Raw genomic sequence first — 23,236 nt, 5'->3', positions numbered from 1 at the left:
AGGCTATGCCCATATCCATGTAAACATTTTATGGCAAGAACAAGTCCACCTGTGGCAGAAACCTCTGCACTCTGTGGGATGTGGGCTTCGTTAAAGCAGCGATGGGCTGTTACTAATCGTCCAGAGTCCCATTGCTCAACCTTTCCTGTGCCCATTCACTGCCAACCCTATAGAGGAAGTTTCTTCATTTAAAATGTGTATGTGTCTCACGCCCCCTGCCAGCCCTACAGATAAGGGGTGTATCGGACACTTTTGCTCCCTAAAAATCGGCAAATACTCCCCAAAAAATAAAAACGGAGAGTAAAAATAGTCCCAACAAAAAATAGGGAAAAGAATCTTGCGCCCCCGTTTTCACCCACACTCCTCCATGGATATGTTTGGACCCGCAGTGCACGTAGTACCCCAGGAATAAACGAATATAACTGCATGATTGTAACAAGTAAAAAATGTATCGTTTCCTATGCGTAAATAACAAGGTGCACAGAAATAAATAGTACAAAAACATTTCTGTTTTTCAGTTAAAACATATTTTTACTCGCTTATAAAATACTCTCATTGGGAATTGGATTTCAATTTTACTGCCTAAAAAGTAAATGTACTCCCAACTTTACAAAATAGAGAGTCAAATACTCACTCTGAAACACTTGTGTACGAGCGCGATATAAATAAAATATCATTTCTTTTCATATCCCACTTCTAAATCTTATCTGGCGCGCCGCCGCGGTGCTGTGGTCATTGGAATCGATGTATGAGGGCCAGGTGGCTACAATACGCAGTCGTGCGCCTTTTGGAGAGGCGTTTGGGAAATGTTGAAGGACATTTGGAGAATTGCAAATGTTATTTGTTTTGATGCAAACACAAAATCCTTATAATCTGGATTGAATTTGCAAATAAATCGAAGTTTACCAGTAACCGCACGATTAACAGAAATAACACATTTTGGGCCTCATTACAAGTCAGCCGGTCCGGAAACAACTCTGCCGCCACCGTTGTTTCCGGACCGGCTGATTCCGAGTCCTGCAGGCGGGAGGTGTCACTCCCGCCAGGTCTGACCTGGCGGAAATAACACCACCTGCCTGCAGGCGGACATGGAAACACCGGCTCCGTCATAGACGGAGCCGGTGTTTCCATGGTCCCCATCCCCTTGGAGTCCAATGGGACTCCATGAGAATGGGGATTTACAGAATTCCGCCTCCAGAATAATCGGGTCACCGGGGTTGTAATGCCCCAGTGATTCCGGCAATCACGGAGGCGGAAGGGTATTACCAGTCCGGCTGCAGCCTGTTTTTCCGTCAAGGCTACCGCCAGACTCGTAATTAGGCCTCTTGTACCAGTCATTCTGAAAGGGTCCCAACCCTTCACGCCTGAACCTCCCCCCTCCACGCTCGCGATACTCACACTTAAGAGCGGTACTCATGTTGGAAAATCAAGAGCCTGAAGTTTAAGGAAAGCGCTGCTGTTGTTGTTTGGCAAACACCGGACGGGTCACCAGGCGGCTGCTGGCTTTCACCCTTTTCTTGGGATTTGCTCGGAAAGCTGGTTGCTGTGGATTCCGAGTCTATCATATCGAGGGCAAGTCTCGGAATGTAGACAATTTTGCTAAGATCTGAGCAAAGCTGTGACCCACCTTTCAACTCTTTCTGCTATACTCAAACCCAGGGACGAGCTCCATCGGTCTAAATGGCAGAACCTCGTCACCCCGTGGGTTCACTTGTCTGACCATTGCCCGTTCCCTTTCAGTACGACTTGGCCTTCTAAGGGTGGGCACCTCAAGGGAGATGAGAACTATCTGCCCAGTGTGAGATAAACCTTCCAACCTTGCACTCTGGTCTGAACCCTGAGCATTTTGGTATGTTCCTTGACTAGTCTACTTGATTTCCCCTCACAAGCTCTCGTTTAAAGGGTCATCGGGGACATAAGAACGTCATTGAGTCAACGACATAAGACATAAGAGTCACCCGGGGCCAGGTACCCGCCAGGCACCCAGTTTCAAAGTGCCAGTGTCCTGCCACGGCTGGCTGAGTGGGCTTTCTGGCTTTGGGGCAGCCTTTCCTTGATTCCTGTGGGTCAGAGGGGAAGCCTCTACTGGGAACCTGTTAGGGAGAATTCTCTGTAAAGGCTAATTTCCCAAACCTAGCGAGTCCCCCAGCAGCTTTGCTGGATTTTTTGGGGTTTATTCTTTTCTCCTACTAAGAGTGAGACTCTTTTCCTCCCACTCTTAGGCATGATTTGAGGTGTTCCTTTGTCTTTCCATGTGTTCTATGGGCTATGGGGTCCTTTACCCCATAGGGCTTCATGTGTTTTTGATATGTGGGTTACACCGCACCCTCCGTGCAATAACCCAGGGGTGTCGTAGTGACCCCCACACATAGACTCCATACCCTGGGACTGACTACTGTCTCCCAGGGCATGTAAAGTCACCATTGGCTTTACTAGTCTCAAATTGTGAACAGAACCAGTACAAACCATCCTATTGTGGATGTACTGGTCGGGGCAATTTGATTGCCCCGGGGTCTGTTGTTCGAGGGGGCACTGTCCATTCCCCCCCGACCGAGTTTTGGCTGGTGGCAGTGGACACTACTTTTTATATTCGACCGCAAATATATTCCTATGGGATTTTCCCATTGTTCGAGGCTACCACTTTTTTGATATAGCTTCGAACATACCGCCGGTTTATTAAATTAATATAAATTCACCGGTTGGTATTTTTGGCCGAAACTTGGTTCCAAAATGGCGTTTGTGTTCGCTTCTGTGACTCCAACCCAAGTCGAGCCCTTTGTTCCACTTTTTGGCGGGCTTCTCCACAGAAGCCTCCAAAAGTGGTGCCACTCTGTCTGGGTAACACAGGGTGTGTGAGGGGGTTTAGGCACCCTGGACTGAGTTGCCTCGGCAACTCAAGTCACACTCTTGTGTGATTGGCCCAAGTGGTGAGCCGCCCGGCTCACCACTTAGCATGTTTGAGTGACAGCTAGGCTGAATGAATGGGGGTTTCTGCATAAAAGCAGGGCTTTGGGGACTGGAACTTCAGAAGTCGCCACAGGACCTACAGAATCCGAGGAGGGAGAAGCCGAGCCGACCTGCAACGACGACACCACCGGTGGAGCCCTGCTGAACCGTCTCACCACTTTTCCCGACGACAGAGGAGATCTCCAGCCCGGAGAGCCTTCTTCCTTTGACTGGTGGGGATAACCAGTTTGCCCGTCTTTTCTCCTTCCTGGACCATCTCGTGGCCGCCTTGCCCGTGCCAAGCACCCCGGCAACCAGAATACCACGGTTTACCACTACCGCGAAGAAAAGGGTGGTACCTTGTAACCGGGAAACTCCGTGGCTGGTTTCTTCCCTGGCAGCGCAACGACCTCCAGCTTTCCTCCACGTCGAGGCCTCCTCTTCCTCTGGACGAAACACCGACTTTCACCCGCTGCCAGGAACAACTGCCCCCGCTGGAGCGTTCTTCCCACTTTCAGGTACTGTGTCCCGCCTGGCTTCCCTTGCGACAGATCGTTCGGGGTGACAGTGAATCCTCGACTTTCTAACCTGGGTTAGCCTGGAAACTGTTAATTAACTTTTCCTGACTTGATCTCAATCTTTTTGCGAACTATTTACAAAGACTCTTTGGGCATAACCCCACTATGTAATCCTGGGCACATTTCGCTTGCTCTCTCTAAGAGTGGGCCTGGCATTTGAACTTCCTTGCTCTCCAGTAGACTTTGCCTGAACTGCCTCACTGTGGTTCTTTGAAAAGTATAGAAATTTGTGTGCTTTCATAACTCTGCCTTTTCCCTCCCTTTTTAATAACTTATTAGAGTGCCATCTTATGTTAAGCGCTCACCTCTGTCTGAAAATAAGTGATGTTTCTCATTTAGACTTGTCTAATAAGTAATCAGGGTGTATATATATATAATAGTGACTGTGTTGAATTTACTTACCTCTCTTTGTGCTAGTGTAATTTACAAGTGTGTCTTTAAATAAATAATTATATACTTTTACACCAAAGCTCTGGTCAGTGTTTGCTTGTGCTACTGTATCTCTGTACCTATTGTGTATACTCTATATACTGCCTAACTCATCTTGAGGGAAGTCTGACTGCTCAGCCACAGCTACCAGGTAAATCTGGGTGGTACAGACTGCTACCAAGTGCCAAACACCTGTAGTCCTAAATCTTTTGCAGTGGTCCCTAAGGGAACTGCACAGGTTTCTGCCTAACAGAACCCATACGTAAAGCCAATGCCAGACCCGCAGCCAGACATTGTTGCTACGAGTGGGTGAATGGGAAATGGATTTTGCCATTTATAAGTGTGGCTCTTACTTACCTCGGAGAGTGGGGGCCCACAGTTGAGAAACCCAGGTCTGACCTCTTTGTGAATGGGTTCTAGATAGTTTCAAGGTCTAAATCGGCACCCCAGACCAGGCGCAGGGTAAAGACTGCACACATTGAATCTGGGAACTTCCCGGTGATTGCGCCGGACCCAAACCCTTTTTTAGCTAAAATTCTTAGTTGGATTTTACAATTCAAGAAAACCAAGAATGGGCGGTGATGCAACACTGTGCACAGCTCAGACGTCATGCAGTCTAGAGCAGCACAGCGCGTTTGTTCGGAAAAAGTAACCTAAGCCACCAAAATACAACAGGGGAACCAAAATACAAGATAACTCGTTCCCCTTTGATCCCTCCCTTTGGTCCTCCAAATTTCCCACCAAGGCATCAGTCTAAACCGAACATTAGGGTAATTGGCATTTGAGAACTTAACGCAAAGGGACCTAGCCACCCACCCACAGCTGGCGGTCTGGCCACCAAAAGCTGGGGTTCTCACTCACCCCAAGTTCCCCATTTAGCTTGGGGGTTTTCATTCTCATACCTGGCTGTGACTCCCATATCACAAAAGCATAGGCCACCCCAAAGAGGAATTGTGAGGTAGGTCTGTGCGTCCCTGCTGTCTTCCAAGAACTGTTCTGCTTGGGAAGCTCAGGCCAATATCTCCGGACCCTGCACCCCGAATGACCATTGGGGAAGGAGTTGCTTCCCTCGACTCAGTGGGTACAGCAAAGTCTCAGGCTCACACTTATTCCTGGTCACACTCATCCCTGATCACACTGAAAGCTTTGCTCAATTCTTCCTGTGCAAACCAGACCACTTCATCTGGACGTTCCTTTATTCAAAGTACTAGTGGGCCGCCTCTGCAGAGCGCAGACCTGGAAGCGCAACCATAGCGACCGCTAGGTGAGGCAGGTGAAGCTTAAGGATACAATGTCTGCCTAAATTTAGGAATGTAGCCTATGCCGCGGGAAAAGAGTTCAGCGATTCCTCGTCTCACGGAGTCGCAGGAGATCGCTGTGTGAGTATTGCTGTCTGTGGATCTACAGGACCCGTCGCACACCCCTCGTACTCCCCTCGTACTCTGTTGACTCCACCTTTTCATTTAGAAGGAGGAGCCTGAACTGGACATGGGTGTGAGGTACTGTGACAAGCTCTAGGTGGACTTTCCAGAGAGGGCTTGGGGATCCAGAGCATAGAATCTATTTACCAAGTTCCTGCCGCTGGCAGTCAATGTTCGAACACTGTAGCTTCAGAATGCCTTTTTCCATTGTTCGTGTTACTGTCGGTTTGTTTGGCTTTCTTTTATTTCTTATTTTTGAAACTAGTTAAAATCGAGATATTTAAAGTCCTTTTTTGTGAGCATCGCTTAACCCAGGGAATCTAGGTTGTGTCTTTATCGGGTCTGCCCCCCCCCTTCCCTGAGGCTCTGGATGATGTAGTTCTTAGTGCATGTTACTTGTCAGGGTTTTCATTCCATGTATAGCTTTTAATGTAATAGTTCGCCTTCTCCCTTCACTTGCACATTTCTGGATTCAAATGTAGTCCTGATTGGCCCCACTGTACTAAACCTCTGCGAGTCGGCTATAGCGCCACAATTGGTGAGCTGAAGTATCATTGTCCACATTTCGAAGGTCCACGGCTCTTGACTTCGAACCACACTTGAGTGCAGATATTGCTGGGACTAGTGTGGGGGACATTGTCTGGGTCTTCCACTGTGGCAGTGCTTAGTAATAGAGTTCCCTTGTGTGGCCCTCTCTGCCATTTGTGTGGCCCTCTCTGCCATTTGTGTGGCCCTCTCTGCCATTTGTGTGGCCCTCTCTGCCATTTGTGTGGCCCTCTCTCTGCCATTTGTGTGGCCCTCTCTGCTTTAGGGATTTGTTGTTTTTGGTGCAAATTAATCTGCCTACGTGATGGACCCAACTCTTGTAAACAGTGCTTTCTGCCATTTTAATCTAATTGTACTTCTCTGTTCAGGGTTGGCCGCTGTGGGCCGGATAAATGCAGCGATCCGGAAGGGGGTTGCTGAGGAGACGGTAGCGGAACTGATGAATCCAGAAGCCCAGTTGCCTCTGGTCTATCCTTTTGCGGCAGAGCTTTATCAGAGAGAGCTGGTCACACTACAGCAGCAAAGTCCTGAGGTGAGTGGTGGATAGGAAGCGCGAGCCAGTCCTTCACTTTGTGTTATTCGTTTGGGGTCTGTTGGAATGCACAACTGGCCTTTGCTCTTCTTGTATCTTGAGCAAAACAACTCGATGGTTATCTCCGCATTTTAAGTCTTGCTGAAAGTAAAAACGTTGAAAGCATATGCACCTCGAAACATATAATGTCCCACAAATCTAGGTTTGATGGATGAACAACTATTCCCAAATCACCTGTAATGTCCCTTCAGCGCTCTCCTCAGGTTGATTAGTTAAGCCAAATATACATGAATGAGAGTCATCAACTAGCGTGCCAAGAAGTCCATCTCCCATGTAAAGGTAAGTCGGCTATTTGAATTGAAGGCAAGCAGAGGAGAGGGAACGTGGGTTCAAGGCTTCAATGGGGGATTTTCTCATCCCGACTAGTAACTGCATATGACTCTTTCCCGTGCACTGTAATGTCGAGACCCTCCGGGATGTTCCAGAAGGCGGCACGGGGCATTGCCATATCACTGATGGGGGTTGGGGGGGGGTCTCTGCCAGAGGAAATTACAGGGTGCTACTTTTTTTAGGGTCAGGGTATTGGAGCCTTTCCCTAGGTATTAGACATGTCCTCACTTCTACTGGACTCTTGGGTAGGCTTCTTATTTATTTAAATTTCTAGGTACAGGGCCATCCGTTTTTTTTGTTTGTTAGCAAGACCTCTGCTGGGGGGTGGAATAGGGAGTTACCCACATGCAGTTAGAAATGATGACTGTGAATTAATTCTTTTAAGGACCAATGCTGCCTGAATATAGCAGGTTTCATGTCGTTTGCTTGATCGTGGGTAGGCTTGGCACCGACAGGGTTGCCCAAATCACTTTACGCTACAGATCTGTTCATCGTGTCCTGGATTCTCTTGCACTGTTTACTGTTGGGGCAATTCTGATGCCTCTAGACAAGGCAGCCCAGCATCCAAGGGTTCCCCGAGAGATTAGCATGGAAAGGAAAATAAAAAACAATGCCTTCAAAACAGGGTCATTCAGTGTTTGGTAAGCTTCCCCTCCCCCTTCTCACCCGCTCTCCCTTATCAACATCTAGGTACAATTTCTAATTATGTTTCAATAAAGTCAAGATAAGCTTCCATAGATATCAAAGCTGTGTACAATAGACCTTGACTAGTCTAAAAAATGTGCAGTTGTCACTAGCCAATGGCTAGTGGTAACTGACTCTTGTTCAGTAAGAGATGTGGAGCACTGAAGGGGCGTGTGACATTTTACAGACTGGTGTGTAGCTTGCAAAGTTCCATTTTGATCCCTCACCATGACATATATTTGGGATGTTTGCTTACTTGCAACCTTTTTAGGTACTCCAGTTGACCTGAATCCCCACCATGGGGTGCACTGAGTTCAATAGTTGAAGCAAACTTGTGATATTAGCCAAGGATTTGCTCGGTCAAGTACATTTAAAGAATGTCAGAGGCCTGGTCTGAAATGGGGTAGTGCAGGTGCTAATTGATGCTTCTGGTGGCGAGACGCCAGCGTAGGTGGTCCGCTGAGAGGTGTTGCAATTCTATGTGGCTGGGAAATGAATCCATCGGGGAATGGTTAAAAAACTAAAAATAGGTTTGAAAATGCAGCACTGCAGAAGTGACCGCATCCAATGTTTTCGGGGAAGACGTGACCGAAGAGTTTATTTTTACCGAAAAAAAATGTTTTAAATAAAATATTTGTGGGGTGGGGTAAAGGATATTAATAAAGGGAGGGGGAAATAGAGGGGCCTGCTGGAGGGCCCCCCACTGCAATAAAAAAATGCCGTCACTTCACTCTTTCGAAAACATGTATTCGGTCAAATCACCTACATCCCTTTTTTTATGCCACAGTGTGGCAGTTCTGGTGCGTTAGCAATGTTTGCACATGTTTGAGCTACTGACGATTTTAAGATAGTTTCTGAAGGTTTTATTTCGAGAGTTGTGACGAATCCCAGGGTATTGTCACTGCTTTTATGGGGAGGGTCCTTTCCATGAAGCCCGGGAGATGAGGCTGCTACCCGATAGTCCCCCTAGGGGGTGCTACTCAGCGGGAGGCAAATCCTTCATGGGACCGGTGACTATGGCCCTGGGAGAACGTAGCATTCACTTAACCCCATTAGTGCCCCACTCTCCTTATCCCCCACTGAGGCCCCTCTGTTCGCCCATACCTCTGTATGTTATAGTAGAATAGAAAGTCTCATTGACATTACTGGGACGAGGAAGAGGGAGACTTACCCAAACCTAACTACCACTGAGACGAAGAGGAGGGAACAAGGAGGCAACACACGCAGTATAGTTGTCAAGTAGCAGTCCAATCATAAAATAAGAAAGAAGGACACAATGTTCCTTCGAACAAGCATTGGATGAGCAAAGAACGAGACCCTTGTTCCGTGGCAGGGGACCCAAAGACTGGAAACCGTGAAACAGAGAAGTGTGACTATCTGGGAGGCCTCCGTGAGGTGGACCTGGCTGGTGGCAGAGAGAAAGGGAGCCAGACTGGCAAAAACCAACCGAAAACGAGGAAGCAAGCAGCCAGAGATGTGAGGGACTGTCTTGAGCTGCGAGGAAAGAATTCAGAGCGCGTCGGCAACAGAGAAGCTCTGCTCCACCTCCCAAAGAAACCAGAGATCACCCATAGTAAGGAAAGGGTCAGACCGGTGGTTGGGGCACTGAGGGAACAGAGCCCACGGAAAAGCCTTGTGAATATATTCTGTAGAGCACAAGGGGATAAAAGAGTAATCACTCAATTTGGTATGACCTCTGTAAACCACATAAATCTGTACCAAAGAACACAAGGGGATAAAAGAATTGCACAGTTTAGTTTAGTTCAGTTTCTTTATTTGTACCGCGCGCCGAACCCTGGGGTAACCGGGCGCCGGAGACTTAGAGAAGGTTACAGCATAGTAAAAACATACAATACAGACTAAGATATAACAACAGTAATTGCAGTAGACTGGGTTACATGATGGTCGACAAAGGATATGAGGAGAAGAGGTACATTAAGCAGAATTTTTGTTGGAAAGCCATGTTTTTGTTTTGGCTCTAAAAGTCCAGAAGGAGGGTTCTGCTCTAAGGTTCAACGGCATACCGTTCCATAGTTTGGCAGCTAGGACCGGGAAGCTGGAGCCACCTGCTTTTTTTAGGGAGAATTCGGGGACGGATAGGGAGTGTGAATATGGCGTTCTAGTTGGTCTGGTTGATGTGATTGTGGAACTTGTCTGCCAGGTATTTGGGCGCGTCATTGGAGCGGCATTTATGGACGATGACGAGGGATCTGAGAGTGATGCTGTCTCGTACAGGGAGCCAGTTTGCATCTTGTCTGATGCTGGAGATGTGGGCGTGTCGTGGGATACTGAAGGCTGCTCTGAGGGCATTATTTTGAAGTATCTGTAGTTTGTTCAGATTGCGTTCTGACGTGCCGAGAAAGAGAGTATTACAGTAGTCAATTTTTGAGAGCACTAGCGCTCTGGCTAGTGTAATGCAACTGGACGGTGATATGAAGGGTTTGCAGGCGTTGATGAGCTTATTTGTATAAGCTGTGGATGAAGCTGTGGCGTTCACCTGTCTTTTGAGCGAGAGAGTGGAGTCTAGATAGACCCCAAGAGTTTTAATTTCTTTGGCTACTGTGATTAGGTTACCGTCTATGTTGATAGAAGTGTAACAGGGTCTAGTTTGTTTAGCCGTGGTTGGGAGCCGACAAGGAGGAGTTCTGTTAATACGAACTTTGTAAACCAGATAAAAAAACATCCCAAAAAGCACAAGCGTCACACTGAAGAATCGTACATCATGCACGTTGAGAATAAACCTATGTGGGATAGTACCTGGCAGGAGAGTATACCAGGACTGCCCAAGTGGATACTAGGTAAAGCAGGAACAGGGATCCCGCAGAGGCAGACGAACAGTGCCTAGAACCCATATGGAAGCGGAGAAGCCCCACCAGTGTGCAACAGGGTCTGGGACACAAATGGTAATGGACAAAGACCAGCAATAAACCATTTAAGGGTCGAAGACTCGCGGCAATGCAAAAATATGTATAACCATATATAACCTGGTATAACCAGTGGGCTGGAGACCAGAAGCAGTCGGGAAGACCCAAAGAAGACAAAAAGATAAAAAACAGGAACCCAGTGAAAGAGCAAACATCTTTGGAACTCAAAAGCTCTGGCATGAAGCCTGGCAGGTTAGTGAACTTGGCTTGGTACATCTATGGGAAAGTGCACGGTCAGGTCTGGCAGGTTAGTGAAACGGGCCTGACAAAAGACTGAAAAGGTTCATTTTTTTGGTTTCACAGACAGTGTAAGAGGATTCCTCCAGAAGTTTTGGAGAACTGTGATTTGGTTACAAGTGGAAGCAAGAACCAAGGAAGAGATTCCACAAGCACACATTTGTGGTCATAAATTAGACCTTTTAGTTTAAAGAATAATATCAGCGCAGTACCGACTGTTGGCTCCATGTTAGGTGCTGCATGGAGGAAAGGTTGGCGATCAAGTAGAGATGAAATGAATGTTTGAGATCAGAGTGGTTGCTAATCTCTTTTTTGTTACACATACAAAAAAATATAAGGTTGTACTATTCAAATAAATAGCAGGCGTGATAGTAATTCATGCATATGGCTTACATTTTAGCCTAACCTTTTAGTCCACCCTGCAAGATGTTTGTGTTTCATGGTGATCTGCTCTGGGATCAAACCTAGAATGGACCGTGAACTGGCCCACCCCACACTAAAAAACACAGACCGCCATCTAAGCCCTTCGTTTGTCTTGATGTTTTAATGGGATGATATTGGGGCTAAATCGTCTTGCCATTCTCTGTTTTGGGATGGCGCACCACCTGGCCAGCCATCAACACAATCCAGCCTAGATCTGTTTCAATGAAGCCTGTGCTGCATGAGGAAACAAATGGGGGGTAACCGCTGCTGGTTACAATCCCTCCGCTCCTTGCGACACTCTAGATGAGAGGTAGCTGTCTACTGGAAGAGCCGCCACTGCCGCAAGCATGAACACTTCCCCAGCGCTGGAGGGGTGCTGTGCCGTGCTTGGGGCTGAAGCTCTCCTCTCCATAAGGAACCCTGGAGAAGATTACACAGCCATGCCCACCCCCCTCTCTAAGAAGCAGAGTCAGAACAAGCATCTTCCCCAGGGATGAGAGGTGATACAAATGGCAGACTCCTGGAATCCAGGGCTTTCCCCTTCCCGCTCTGGTAAGCTACTCCGTCTCTCTTGAACTGCTGTAGAATGGGAACACGCACGAACTGTGGGTGTACCAAGAGTTTCCCTTCCACGCCGGGGTGAGTTGATTTTGCTCTGGCTCGACAGCTTTGAAGCCTTTATGCACCACCTGTATTATATTCCCTCTTGATGTATGGAGTGATATCTAAGCCAGTAGATGGTTATGGGCCCCCGCCTGACATTATTGGGGTGAAGGTTCAACATGTACTGCCACAGGCCGTGTGGTGTGAGAGGTTTCAGTTGTATCTCAGTAGAGTTTCAGAAGTGCACCTCTTGGGTGTCGAAGGACAGGTGCACGGGCTGGTGATGTGTTGGGTTGTACCTGAATTGCAAAACAGTTCCTGGTCTTACGAGTGCCTTTTTCCGGAAGAGGACAGTCACATGTCGTTGCGTGACTGAGATTCCATTTTGTGTGATTCCATGACTTATTGAAAAGGTGATTTGTCATTGGGTTGGTGGGCCTTTCCAGACTGACGCTGCTGGTGTGAGTCCTGTTGCTACACAGGGAGTGGAGGACTGATCTGAGAAATCTGTATACCGCAGCGCCGATACTCTTTTTGACTCACCAAATGATGGCATTAGGAAACCTCTAGTCCGCTAGGTTACACTTAAGGGTCCAAACAGCCAACAGTGTTTCTCCCATGATGGCCAAGTTGCAGAGTGTGCCGCTGTTTCAAGGTAGCATTGCCCAAGCCTACAAAGGCTGTGGCTGGCCGGCCGTTGACACCATAGCCCGGCCCAGAATGTGGTACTGAACGCTAAATATGATCGGACTGAATAACATCTTTTCTGTGTCTCATACCTGTTAATGTCTTTGATTTCTTTTTCCTTTAGGGTAATCTGACCCATCCAGAGCTCTCAGTTGCCGTAGAGATGCTGTCATCTGTTGCTCTCGTTAACAGGGCTTTGGACACTGGAGACGTGAACACGGTCTGGAAACAGTTAAGCAACCCAGTGACCGGTCTCACGAACGTTGAAGACGAAAATTCTCAGAAGTGAGTGACGTTTACATGATCTAATTCTTTTATCAACATACATTTTTTGTTAAGATTAAGTGGTCATTGATGCATTTCTTCTTTGAATTTCATGTTTGTTAATTCCTTTTTCCTCTCACTCCATTTGTCATGTCCTCTCACCTTTACTTCGTCTTCATCCCATACTGTCTCGAAGTGTTTGCTCGGCGCAGATCTGACCGCTTGTAGATGCTTCTCAGTTACTCGCTCCTTTCTTTTTGCCTACTTCTTTTTGCTTCTGTCACCCTTCATATTTTTTTTTTCTTTTTACATGGCAGATATATAGATGATTTGATGAAGCTGAAAGCTCAAGCACGGGAAGAAGGGAATGAATTTCTCACATGGAACGATATCCAAGGGTCTGTGGATCGCGTGAACAATGTGGTGTCTGAGGAACATGAACGTAAGTACGGCAGACAGGAGGGGCCACATTAAGCCATACATACATACGGACCACTGCTAGATATCTAGCAGTGGTGGAACTGCATGACCACCAAGAAGAAAGCGAGAGGTGTTTGAAGAATAGTGTAACCGTAGTCCTCTGTCCGGAATTGATTGGTTAGTTAGGGTAGCAGGACTCTGACTTTATAAATTGAATTGCTTCATCGGGAGGGAAGAGAATGACCCAAATTTGTAAGGAATTAGAAGCTCTGAAGAGCATTTTACAGTTAAGGGAGACCAGCAAAGGTGTTGGGTAAAGGGGAAAAGAGAATTATTAATTAGAAAAGGCATGGTGCTGCACCAGTAGGCTCAGCTGGCACTGGTGATCTGCAAGTCACATATTGAAATCCTGTCAAGACCATCTCTGCTGTTATGCTTCTGAAATGAATAAACTGGCACTTGTACTGGCTGTGGTGTGGATTAGACCTGGATTAGATAGGTCACGTGATATAGGTATGCTTCCTGCTTGAGTGACTAGCCAGTCACATGCTCCCTTAGCCTACCCGCCATCTATCTGCCCTCAACTCTTTTCCAGATCTCTGCGACATTCTTGGTTCCAGCCCTCGCAGTGAACAGGGATAGAGCACACGACCTAGGCCCACTTTGTTCTTGATTTCACAGCCTATCACTGTGTCAGGTGGAGGGTCACCCACCCTCCACCTGTCTTTCAATCGTTTCTACATTGCATTGGCTCTGACACTTGGTCCAAAAGGAGACCACGTCACGTAACCGAGACCTACCTTCTGCGCGAGCTCCCAGCCAATCACTGTGCTCTCTTTTCCTGCTGCCCTCCACCCCTGCCCCCTCTTCAACAGCTTCCGGGGCATCATATTGCCAGGGGCCATGGGGATAGGCATAGAGAAGAAGCATGATTGCTGTACCTGGACAACCAAGAGCCAGGATCCCTGTGCAGAAGACTTCTGTTGGGTAAACTTTTCATAGCAATGATAAATATTCGTGACCGGTGTCAACCCCAGAACTTTTTGCTTTTACTGGTGGATTATTGTCCCGTATACCTCTGTGAGGGGGACCCTTTTCCCACACTCAGATTCTTTTACTCTCTTTGTAGGTGTCATTTTTAATACTCCACATAGTGTCTTTTAAAAGTTATCCTCTTTGACAACTTTTGGGCAATAAGTGCCAGTTGTTGCTGGGTTACCCAAGGGGCTCCCCTTTTAACTTTCTCTGGCTAACCCTGTGAGAACTAGAGTTCCCAAGGGTAGAAAGGATCTTTGGATCCCTTTTACATTTTATAAGGTGAGACCAGCACCCCCCCCCCACCTTATGTGGAGTGCTGGGAAGATACTGAGTAGCCCAAAGTAACATTTATATTACAAGCATAAATTTGCCTTTAATAGCTGGTGGCAGTGAATCTTTTTATTAATTTGGTGCACCTTTACCACAGGCTGTTTGCACAGCCCCGGTAAAGGCTCCCATGGGTGATCATTTTACCAAAATGGCCCCGTCTTGGTTTTTTGCCATTTTAGTGTTCCTTGTCCTTTCTTGTTCCTTCCCCTGACATCCAGGGTGGGAAATTCCTTTGTGCGATTTTTATCTTCGGCGGGGGTCCTGTGGACTCCCTGCCCAGGCTCCAGAGTGTCTGTCAAGGCAGGAAGCGAGGGAGGAGTCCAAGACTCTGCAGCCCTTTCTCTTCCAGCTTGAGTGTGATATTCCAGTTCAAACTGGGAGGCTGGCTGTCCGGAAAGGATTGCCAACCGTCCCAAGTTTGAATGTTGCCAGGCTGTTTGATTGGTTGTGTTTCTGCATAAAAGTCTGAACCTGGAAGCTGAAGAGGTAGTCGACCACTGGAACCAAAACTGAAGAGGAAGATGAAGAATTTGCAGCTGAAATGATTTCCAAAGACCGGAGAACCTGCTGTGTAACCAGAGCCTTCTGTAGCCCTTCCTTCCAATTGACCAGGGGACTCTGAAAACGACGAGCCCAACTCAGAGCCTGGTGAGAACCAATAGACTCCAGAAGAGGTTCATTTTGAGCCATCCCACGGCGTGCTGCAACCTTGCAGGGCTGCAATACACCAGAACCTTGGGACCTCCAGCCATTGTGCGGTGCTCAGTCTTCTGAATTCGGAATCTCGCTGACCATTCGTGGGCATCCTGCTGGATCTCCAGAGGCACGATTACAGTCTGAAAACTTGCATCATCAGAGTGCTGGACCTTGCAAACGACGAGTTTCTGATGTCTTCTGTGCTCCTGAAAAAGGCACCGAATCCACAGAACCGCACCCAGCTGTGAAGAAAACTTTGCCTAGAGCCTTCCCTGTGATCCTTGCTGCAAAAGTCCTTCCAGTCTCCTGTGTTCTGCCTTCTTGATGACAGAACTCAATGACTGGGTTTTTGGCTGCAGATCCTGAAGTCCTCCTGCTGCAAAATCTTTTCTGTGTTGACTTTCCTTAAGTCTCTTGTGATTCCTGTGTAGTTTTGGGGTGTTTTCTGTTATTGGCAGCCGTCTCATCCAGTGCACCCAGGCACCTGCTGGAATCCTCCTAGGGTGTCTTCTCTGAAGCCCCCGACCCTCAGCTAACTCTATAGTAAAGTACTTATTGTTCTATAACGGTTTATGGCAAAGCCACTCTCAACACGGGGAGTTCCTTGACTCCTCGCCACTTAAGTGGTTATGCAACAAACTGTTTAACAGATTTTTTTTAGCCCTATCCCAGACACATATCATGCCCCTTGTACCCTTCTCCCCCGAGCTAACAATGAGCCAAGAACCAGGCCGGTGTACGGGAAATATATTGGTATTTATTTAAATTAAATGTAATAGAAATTAGCACGAAAAGATTTTAAAAAACCTTTATCCGTGGCACAACACAATCGACTTCTCTCAGCATAAACAAATCACAAAAGTGAGTCAAAAGGAACAGCACCACAATTCTTCCCTCTTTGTAAATTTCACTTCACAAAATAATGACACTGTTCAATAAAGAAGGCACTTATGTAATGTGTGTGATTTTTGATTTTCCTGCAGGCTTAAAAGTCTAGCAGTAGGATTTAAAGAATGGTACACAAACAGTTGGCAATTATGATTTTGCCAACACTATTGGTTTAAAATAAACACATGGTGCTTTGGTCTATGTTGGGAAGTCATACAGAAAAAGTGGAATAATTTGGGGAATTTTGGATTTCAGACGCCTCCTCCGCCGCCCCCCCCCCCCCACCGACAGAAAGCCCTGTGTTGGGGAAGCCGGATAAACAGGTTGTATTGATTTAAGAACAAAGACACCCCTCTTCCTTAAAGAAGTCTGGGTCAGCTGGACAACAAGGATTATCCAGTTAAATTATAGGCTATAGTTTTAGTTTTCAGCGCACACTGGGAAGTGAGCTTTGTTAATTTTACATTTTAACAAAATCCACCTGTAGTCTTCTGCCCAGTGGGGAATGAATTAAATGAATATTTCTGGTTAGATAGGCTAAGGCCCCCCCCCCCCACCCACTGTAATGGGAGAGGATTCAAGGCATGTGTCTGTGAGCAGTGATCTTTTTTCACTTTTACTTTTTCAAACCGTTTTATTTGCGCACCCACGTGCAGGCCGTTTGTGTATTCAATGTTCAGAAATCCTGTGTTCCATGTGACGGGGATCTTTGATTCCTCCTTCTTTAGTAAATTAAAATGCTGCTTACCAATTGGTAATGACAGGTAGGCCCCTTTCCACATGACTTTCTAATTTGTCTTGAAAAACAATAACAAATGCCAGGCCATTTTTGTTTGTTTACAATCTTGCTATTCATGTGAAAGGGTGAACACTTGCACAATCTTTTTTATCTTGTCGTGCCTCTTGCACTCTTCTCTGCCTGTGCCTTTTTCAATCTGTCACTTGCCTTTAGCTGCGTGCTGCTTTACTTTGGTGCCTTGCTCCTGCTCCGCCACTGTCACGCGCAAGCTCCCGAGTTTCTCTCATTGACATTCATGAAACTCACCGGGCAGCGCTCTGTTTACAAGCGGTCTCTTCAGGAGACGCGTGATTGAGGTCAGGGTCTCGCCACCTGCTTCTCTGACACACTTGGGGCCGGCCCAGGTGCCAAGGAAACGACCATCATTCCACTCATTGATGCCAGCAGGATGCAGACAGCCTCCCTCTGGCTCCTTGGGAGCCCGGCTCTCTCGACATGCTGCAGCACCTCGTAGACACCGTGCCAGCGTATCCACACGGTGTTCTCCCCCAGCTACTTCCATTCTCCACTCCGGATCTACTCTGTTCCGGGTGGCATCCTCAGCTTGCTCATTGCTTCAGGCAAAACCACACATTTTATAGTGTAGGGGAGAGTCAAGTGGAGTCGGGTGTGCACATTTGGAATAAAATGCCTACCTTGCCCAACTCTATTAGTGGGAAAGCCTAGTGGTAGGTTGTAGTAGTTGTAGGCCCTGTCTTGTTTCCCAATGCTTTTCGTATGGGTAATGTAATCTTCAGTGATTTTATTTCCATCTTCCTCGTCTCAGCGTTTGTTGGAGATGTGGAGATGGGGTGTGAAAATACTTCATAAAGGCTGAGGGAGAGAGGGTTGGGGTATTAATGGGATTGGGGGAATAACACGCCATGCCCTTCGGCATTCTCCTCCCAATCCCTCATGACACTCCACTCAGGTGATCCTCCGTTGCTTGTCCACGCACAGGGTCAGGATCAAAAAGTGATGGCCCTTCCCCGGCCACCTGAATGGAAGATCCAGAGGGAATAGGTGGGAGAATACTGTCTGGTTTCTAACAGCTTCCTAAAAGTACTTCTCAGTATCTGTGTTGCTTACTGTAAATGTTGGTTATAAGAAATGATTTGCTAAACTTGAGTGCTCCTCTACTGTGAGGGTGCAGAAGTACGAGTTGGACACAGTGGTGATATTAGCACAAAAAGGTTGGAAACCTGCCTCTTTATCCCTAAATATTAAGAGGGTTTTCCCCGCCTCAAAGTAGACAAATGAAAATGTCGGGAAGTCTGAAAGTAAAAAGTCTGTGACCATCGTGCACAACTGGTTTCGGTTCTCTTTCGGGTCCCAGCCCCTCTCTTTTGGGTGCGGGTCCCAGACCGGCACAGTGGCATTACACCCCCTTGGTTAACTCTCCTGCCAAGTGGGTAACAGTCTCTGATTCTATTTTCGGGTCCCAGACCCTCTTTTGTTTCTTAGATTTACTCTCAAGCTTCCCCCGATTGGTAACAGCTTCTGGTAAACCTGCCTACATGTTCTCTTCTTCTCGATTGTTACCAGGGTTTCCCCAGTCTCTGTGTTGTTCTTCGTGACAGCTTTTTGGGGAGTGGCAGGCTCTGCAGCGCTTCGGGCGGTGTCTTTCCTCCCCTGACTGCGCGTCCTGCCTTGCAAGTGGTCCACCGGAGCTCAGGTAACCTCGAGGTACGTACCGGCACCAATGCACTCGGTCCTTTGAACTTGGACCTTCATCTGCCTTTCCTGTACCTCCCTCGTTGAAGGCAACCCTCTGTGCCTTCTCACAGACCCGTTCTCTCGAGATTCATTCTCAGGAGGCATGTTCCCCTCTGGTTCGTCTCTCGGCTGTTTGTCAGCTGAGTTCCTTTTGAACGGCCATGCTGGCCAGCTGACTCCATTCTGGCAATTGACATCTCGGAATGAGCTAGACCGCTCACTTTGTTTCCTTGAAGTGATCTTCCTTGTTGAAGTACTAGATTTCCTGTCTGAAGCGGGATACTTGGAGTTCTTACATATTACAGGTTTGTCGAGGGTATCAAGATGGTAAACCCTACAATGGAGAATATTCGTTCTCCCTACCGGGCATGGGGGGCTGGATTTGGTTATTGGAGAAGGAGCGGAGGTTATCGAGGCAAATTAATACCGCGTTCCCTGAGAGTAATCTGTCCCTAATTCCATGGGGGGGGCTTCCCTCCCCCATGGGATCCTCCCTCGGTGCACCGTCCCCCAGGGGGATTATTCTACTGTGGACGCACAGCCCTGGCCCCATGGGAAAGGTCTCCCCCTAGGGAAGAAGGGACGACATCCACAGATCCGTCACACTACTTACCTGTAGATCACCTAAGAGTTTACCATTGAACTGAGTAATGCGTAACGCAGGTCTTACTGTGTGGAAATGTGACTACGTTTACTTACCTGTAATTCTACTATTGTGTATGCTGCCGTAGTGTTTACAGTAAGTAACGATGTTTTTATAAAACTACTGTATGTAACTGTGTTCTCGAGTATAGTTGTGCCCTGAGGTATTTGTAGTTACTCTTCTCCGTCCTAGACTAAGCCTGGTGCTCGTCCTTTGCTACCAAACCTTTTGAGTAGTTGAGGCCAAACCTATGAATCGGAGCCCTGTACCCCGAAGAGCGAGTCTGCTTCAGTCCTACCATAGGTGGCCTTTAGTAAAACTCCCCCAACAATGAAGAATACTCGTTTAGCGTTCTCTCGAAAGAAATATTTCTGTGCCCCTCCCACCCACCGCTTACATTGACGTCACCCCTGGAGAACAAACTCCTACTCCTCCCCTAGCTCCCCCAAACAATACACACTTTGAGATACCCAGAATCAATATATTCTTATGGGAACTCTTTCTGTTAGAATTTTAAGTAGACCTCTTACCCAATGAAAACGCGCCAGCCTCATCCATACAGTAAACTCTGAAATGTGTTTAACAAAATTATGGATTGTCAACAAAAACCGATCCATATTGGGGAGGCTGAGTGGTTGAATAAAATATTCAAAGGGATTTGTAATGCACATGTACATTTAATAACCAATGAGTGGTAGGTTTACTCTTCCAAGTTTCAATAATCGCAGATATTAAAAACCTCATGTCTTAAGACCTAGCAGCTATTGAGAGGCTCCGTGCTTTGTGTCTCTGCAGACTGTGAAAAGAAGCGTCTTTCTGCAAAGTAAGGATGCTCCACACGGACTCGCCCTCCCCCCCCCCCCCCTCCCCCCCCAAACCCACCCCTGTTTCGCCTGTCGCACTCATGTCTCGCTGGGTGAGTTCCGAGGGCTCGAGCATTTGGAAAGTCCCCGGGGCTCCTATTTTCAGGCTGCATTTTGTGTCGCCCAGACAGCTCAGAGTGAGACAAATAGCTGGAAACACGCGGCGCATAAGGAAATGCAGAATGTGGGGTCGTCTGGAGCGTTGGCTGCTTTCCTGACTGACCCTTCAATGCTTGACGTCTTCCAGAAGTGTGTACACAGTGCAGCCACTTCCGGTGGCCTTATGCACAGTATAAAACCACCGGTTCTCACGGTCCTCGGGAATGGTCGCCCTTTCTTCCCTGATTGGAGAGGACCGCGGCCTGCAGTGTGCCAGGGGGTGACCTCACCCTCCACATTGGGCTCTTGCGTGATAGGAACTCGAGGGGTGGACTGGGCAGAGCCAGGAGAACGCATGCGCCCTCATCCAAGCTACCCAAACTGAGGTGGGCTTTTCAGATCCCAAGAGTAGAGGTCTAAAACACCCACGCTGTATCCCTCTCCACTGTCATCTGTAAGTTCCCCCAACACCCCACTGGTCAGAAGCCAATTTACCAAATGCTGAGACGGATTTTCAGACCCAGCCCCATGGCGGGAGGAGGGGTGGTTCCGAGAGGCCAGCCTAGCTGGTGAACACGTATATCGCACTGTCTAGCCTAGCTCTTAGCCAGGTAATATATGAAATGATATTTATAGCACATCTATACACAAGTTAATGTTAAAGGATATTTGTACAGCGCACTATTGCCATCGGAGTGGTCCCCTGGCGCTCTGGCGGCTCTGAAAAAAGGGAGGGGTGGGAGGTGAGTTAGTGGGAATAAGCTGGAAAAGTGCAAGAGAGCAGTGATGTGCTGTTGGCGGCCTCGGCCCGGAAGTCTGTTGGCTGGGCTTGGGGTGTTTTACGGTCGGTAGTCGGTGTGTGCTGATGTGCGAATCTATGTGTGGTTTGTTTTGTTGTTGCAGTGAAGTTTGTGCGGTTTGTTGTGTTGTAGGCTTGCGGTTGTTTTTGTTTAGAGTTTGAGAGGTGTATGCAGAGGGGTGAAATTGTTACTGGGTTGGTTAATTGGCCCCGCTGTCTGGAAGCGAGGCACCAAACTTCCGTATTCTCTTCATGTGGGGTGCGTGACAACGTCCAGATCTGGGGCTATCCGACACTCGCAAGTGTTTCAAGGCGCGACGAGGCAAGGAGGGGGAACAGAGGGAAGACGGAGACAATGATCTTACCAGGCCCGGTGACGACGAGATTGCGCAAGTGCAGGGGAGAGGGAAGGGGAGAAGTGCCAGGGGAAGGGGAGGAGGAGAAGTGCAAGACATAGGATCAGACATGGAAAACAAGAGGCGCGGCCAGCAAGTGGCAGCGCGGGCTTAAGTGCAGAAAAACAAGTGTTACATAAGTGCAGGTACAGCCCCAAGTGCAGGGGCAATATAAGCTGACCAGTAAGGCAGCCTTCAGCAGCTAAGGGGAAGGCGTGAATGTACAGCTGACCACGGGTGACACGGTGAAGTATTAAAGTCCCACCCACCTATTGTATTGGGCCTTAACGCATTAAGCAGGTACAACTTAAAAGCATATATCAGACAAACCCTTATTTTTGCACACACATATACAGTTGGGAATCTCAAAGTCGCTTTTATATGATATGATATGTACAACGCGCTTAATACCCAGAGGTTTCTAAGCGCGGACCCGGGGATCGCCCCTGTGGTGCTCCGTGACTTCTTGCTTCCAAGGCGAACACGTTGCCTCTGAGCTATCCTCCCGAGACATTCACATTACGTAAAAACCTAGTAAAAGTAAAGTAAAGCAGTGAAACTGTAAAAAGTAAAAAGTGCATCAAAACATGAAGCATATGCCCGGCCTTCTCAGTATAAGGCAGGTACCTACCTTCAGCAGTCAGGCCATATCCGGTAAGTAGGACTAGGTTCTCATCAGAATCAAAGATCCAGGGAAGTCCCTGAGAAGGGGGAATGAAGTCTCAAATGTCCCGCTGCACTCACGCCTTTTTATTTATTTAATTAATGTATTGGTTATTTACAATGCCCCTATACATCACACGGTGTTTCAAGGCGCATCAAGGCACAAAGGGGGTGGGGGGGGGGGCGGGGGATAGCAGGGATGAAGAAGAAACCAAACGAAAGCGTCCCTACTAGGCCTTGAGGCGATGTGGATTGTACACGCGGTGCAACATGGAAAGTAGGTGAGAGGGGACGGAGGGGGGAGAATGGTGCATTAAGTGCAAGTGGGTGGATTCAGTCGCACAGCAGGGGTGGACTGAAGCGTGGCTGCACAGATTAGGACAGCCACCCTGCATGGAGGAGGGGGCTACTTCCAGCATGCAAAGTAAGAAAAGCCAGAATGGGGAGCCTCAGCCTGAGGTGCAGGGGGGCTACATCAGGTATCCCCACAAACAAAAACATGAAAAGACAGCACACGTGTTAATCCAGTGGATGCGGGTGGGTAGAATGCAATACACAGCACAGGCTGCACACAGGCAATTCAGTGGCTGCAGGTGGGTAAAATGCAATACACAGCACAGGCTGCACACAGGCAATCCAGTGGCTGCAGGTGGGTAGAATGCAATACACAGCACAGGCTGCACACAGGCAATCCAGTGGCTGCAGGTGGGTAAAATGCAATACACAGCACAGGCTGCACACAGGCAATCCAGTGGCTGCAGGTGGGTAAAATGCAATACACAGCACAGGCTGCACACAGGCAATCCAGTGGCTGCAGGTGGGTAAAATGCAATACACAGCACAGGCTGCACACAGGCAATCCAGTGGCTGCAGGTGGGTACAATGCAATACACAGCACAGGCTGCACACAGGCAATCCAGTGGCTGCAGGTGGGTAGAATGCAATACACAGCACAGGCTGCACACAGGCAATCCAGTGGATGCAGGTGGGTAGAATGCAATACACAGCACAGGCTGCACACAGGCAATCCAGTGGCTGCAGGTGGGTAGAATGCAATACACAGCACAGGCTGCACACAGGCAATCCAGTGGATGCAGGTGGGTAGAATGCAATACACAGCACAGGCTGCACACAGGCAAACCAGTGGCTGCTGGTAGGTGCAATACACAGCACAGGCTGCACACAGACAATCCAGTGGCTGCTGGTAGGTAAAATGTGATACACAGCACAGGCTGCACACAGGC

At 47.9% G+C, this 23,236-nt stretch overlaps 1 protein-coding gene across 2 annotated transcripts in view; it reads left to right on the top strand.

The window, feature by feature from the left end:
• The window catches only part of IQGAP1 (IQ motif containing GTPase activating protein 1), a 473,401-nt gene that overhangs the window by 265,700 nt on the left and 184,465 nt on the right, over positions 1-23,236 (top strand). For both annotated transcript variants that reach the window (XM_069625145.1, XM_069625146.1), the window contains 3 exons: positions 6,289-6,452; positions 12,525-12,685; positions 12,982-13,106. In XM_069625145.1, coding sequence (XP_069481246.1) covers positions 6,289-6,452; positions 12,525-12,685; positions 12,982-13,106 — 450 coding nt within the window. The remainder of the gene's footprint in view (positions 1-6,288; positions 6,453-12,524; positions 12,686-12,981; positions 13,107-23,236) is intronic.

This window comes from Ambystoma mexicanum, chromosome 11 (genome assembly GCF_040938575.1).
Source record: "Ambystoma mexicanum isolate Mex_15411 chromosome 11, UKY_AmexF1_1, whole genome shotgun sequence".
NCBI classification, from domain to species: domain Eukaryota; kingdom Metazoa; phylum Chordata; class Amphibia; order Caudata; family Ambystomatidae; genus Ambystoma; species Ambystoma mexicanum.
This window is presented reverse-complemented; position numbering and strand designations above follow the sequence as displayed.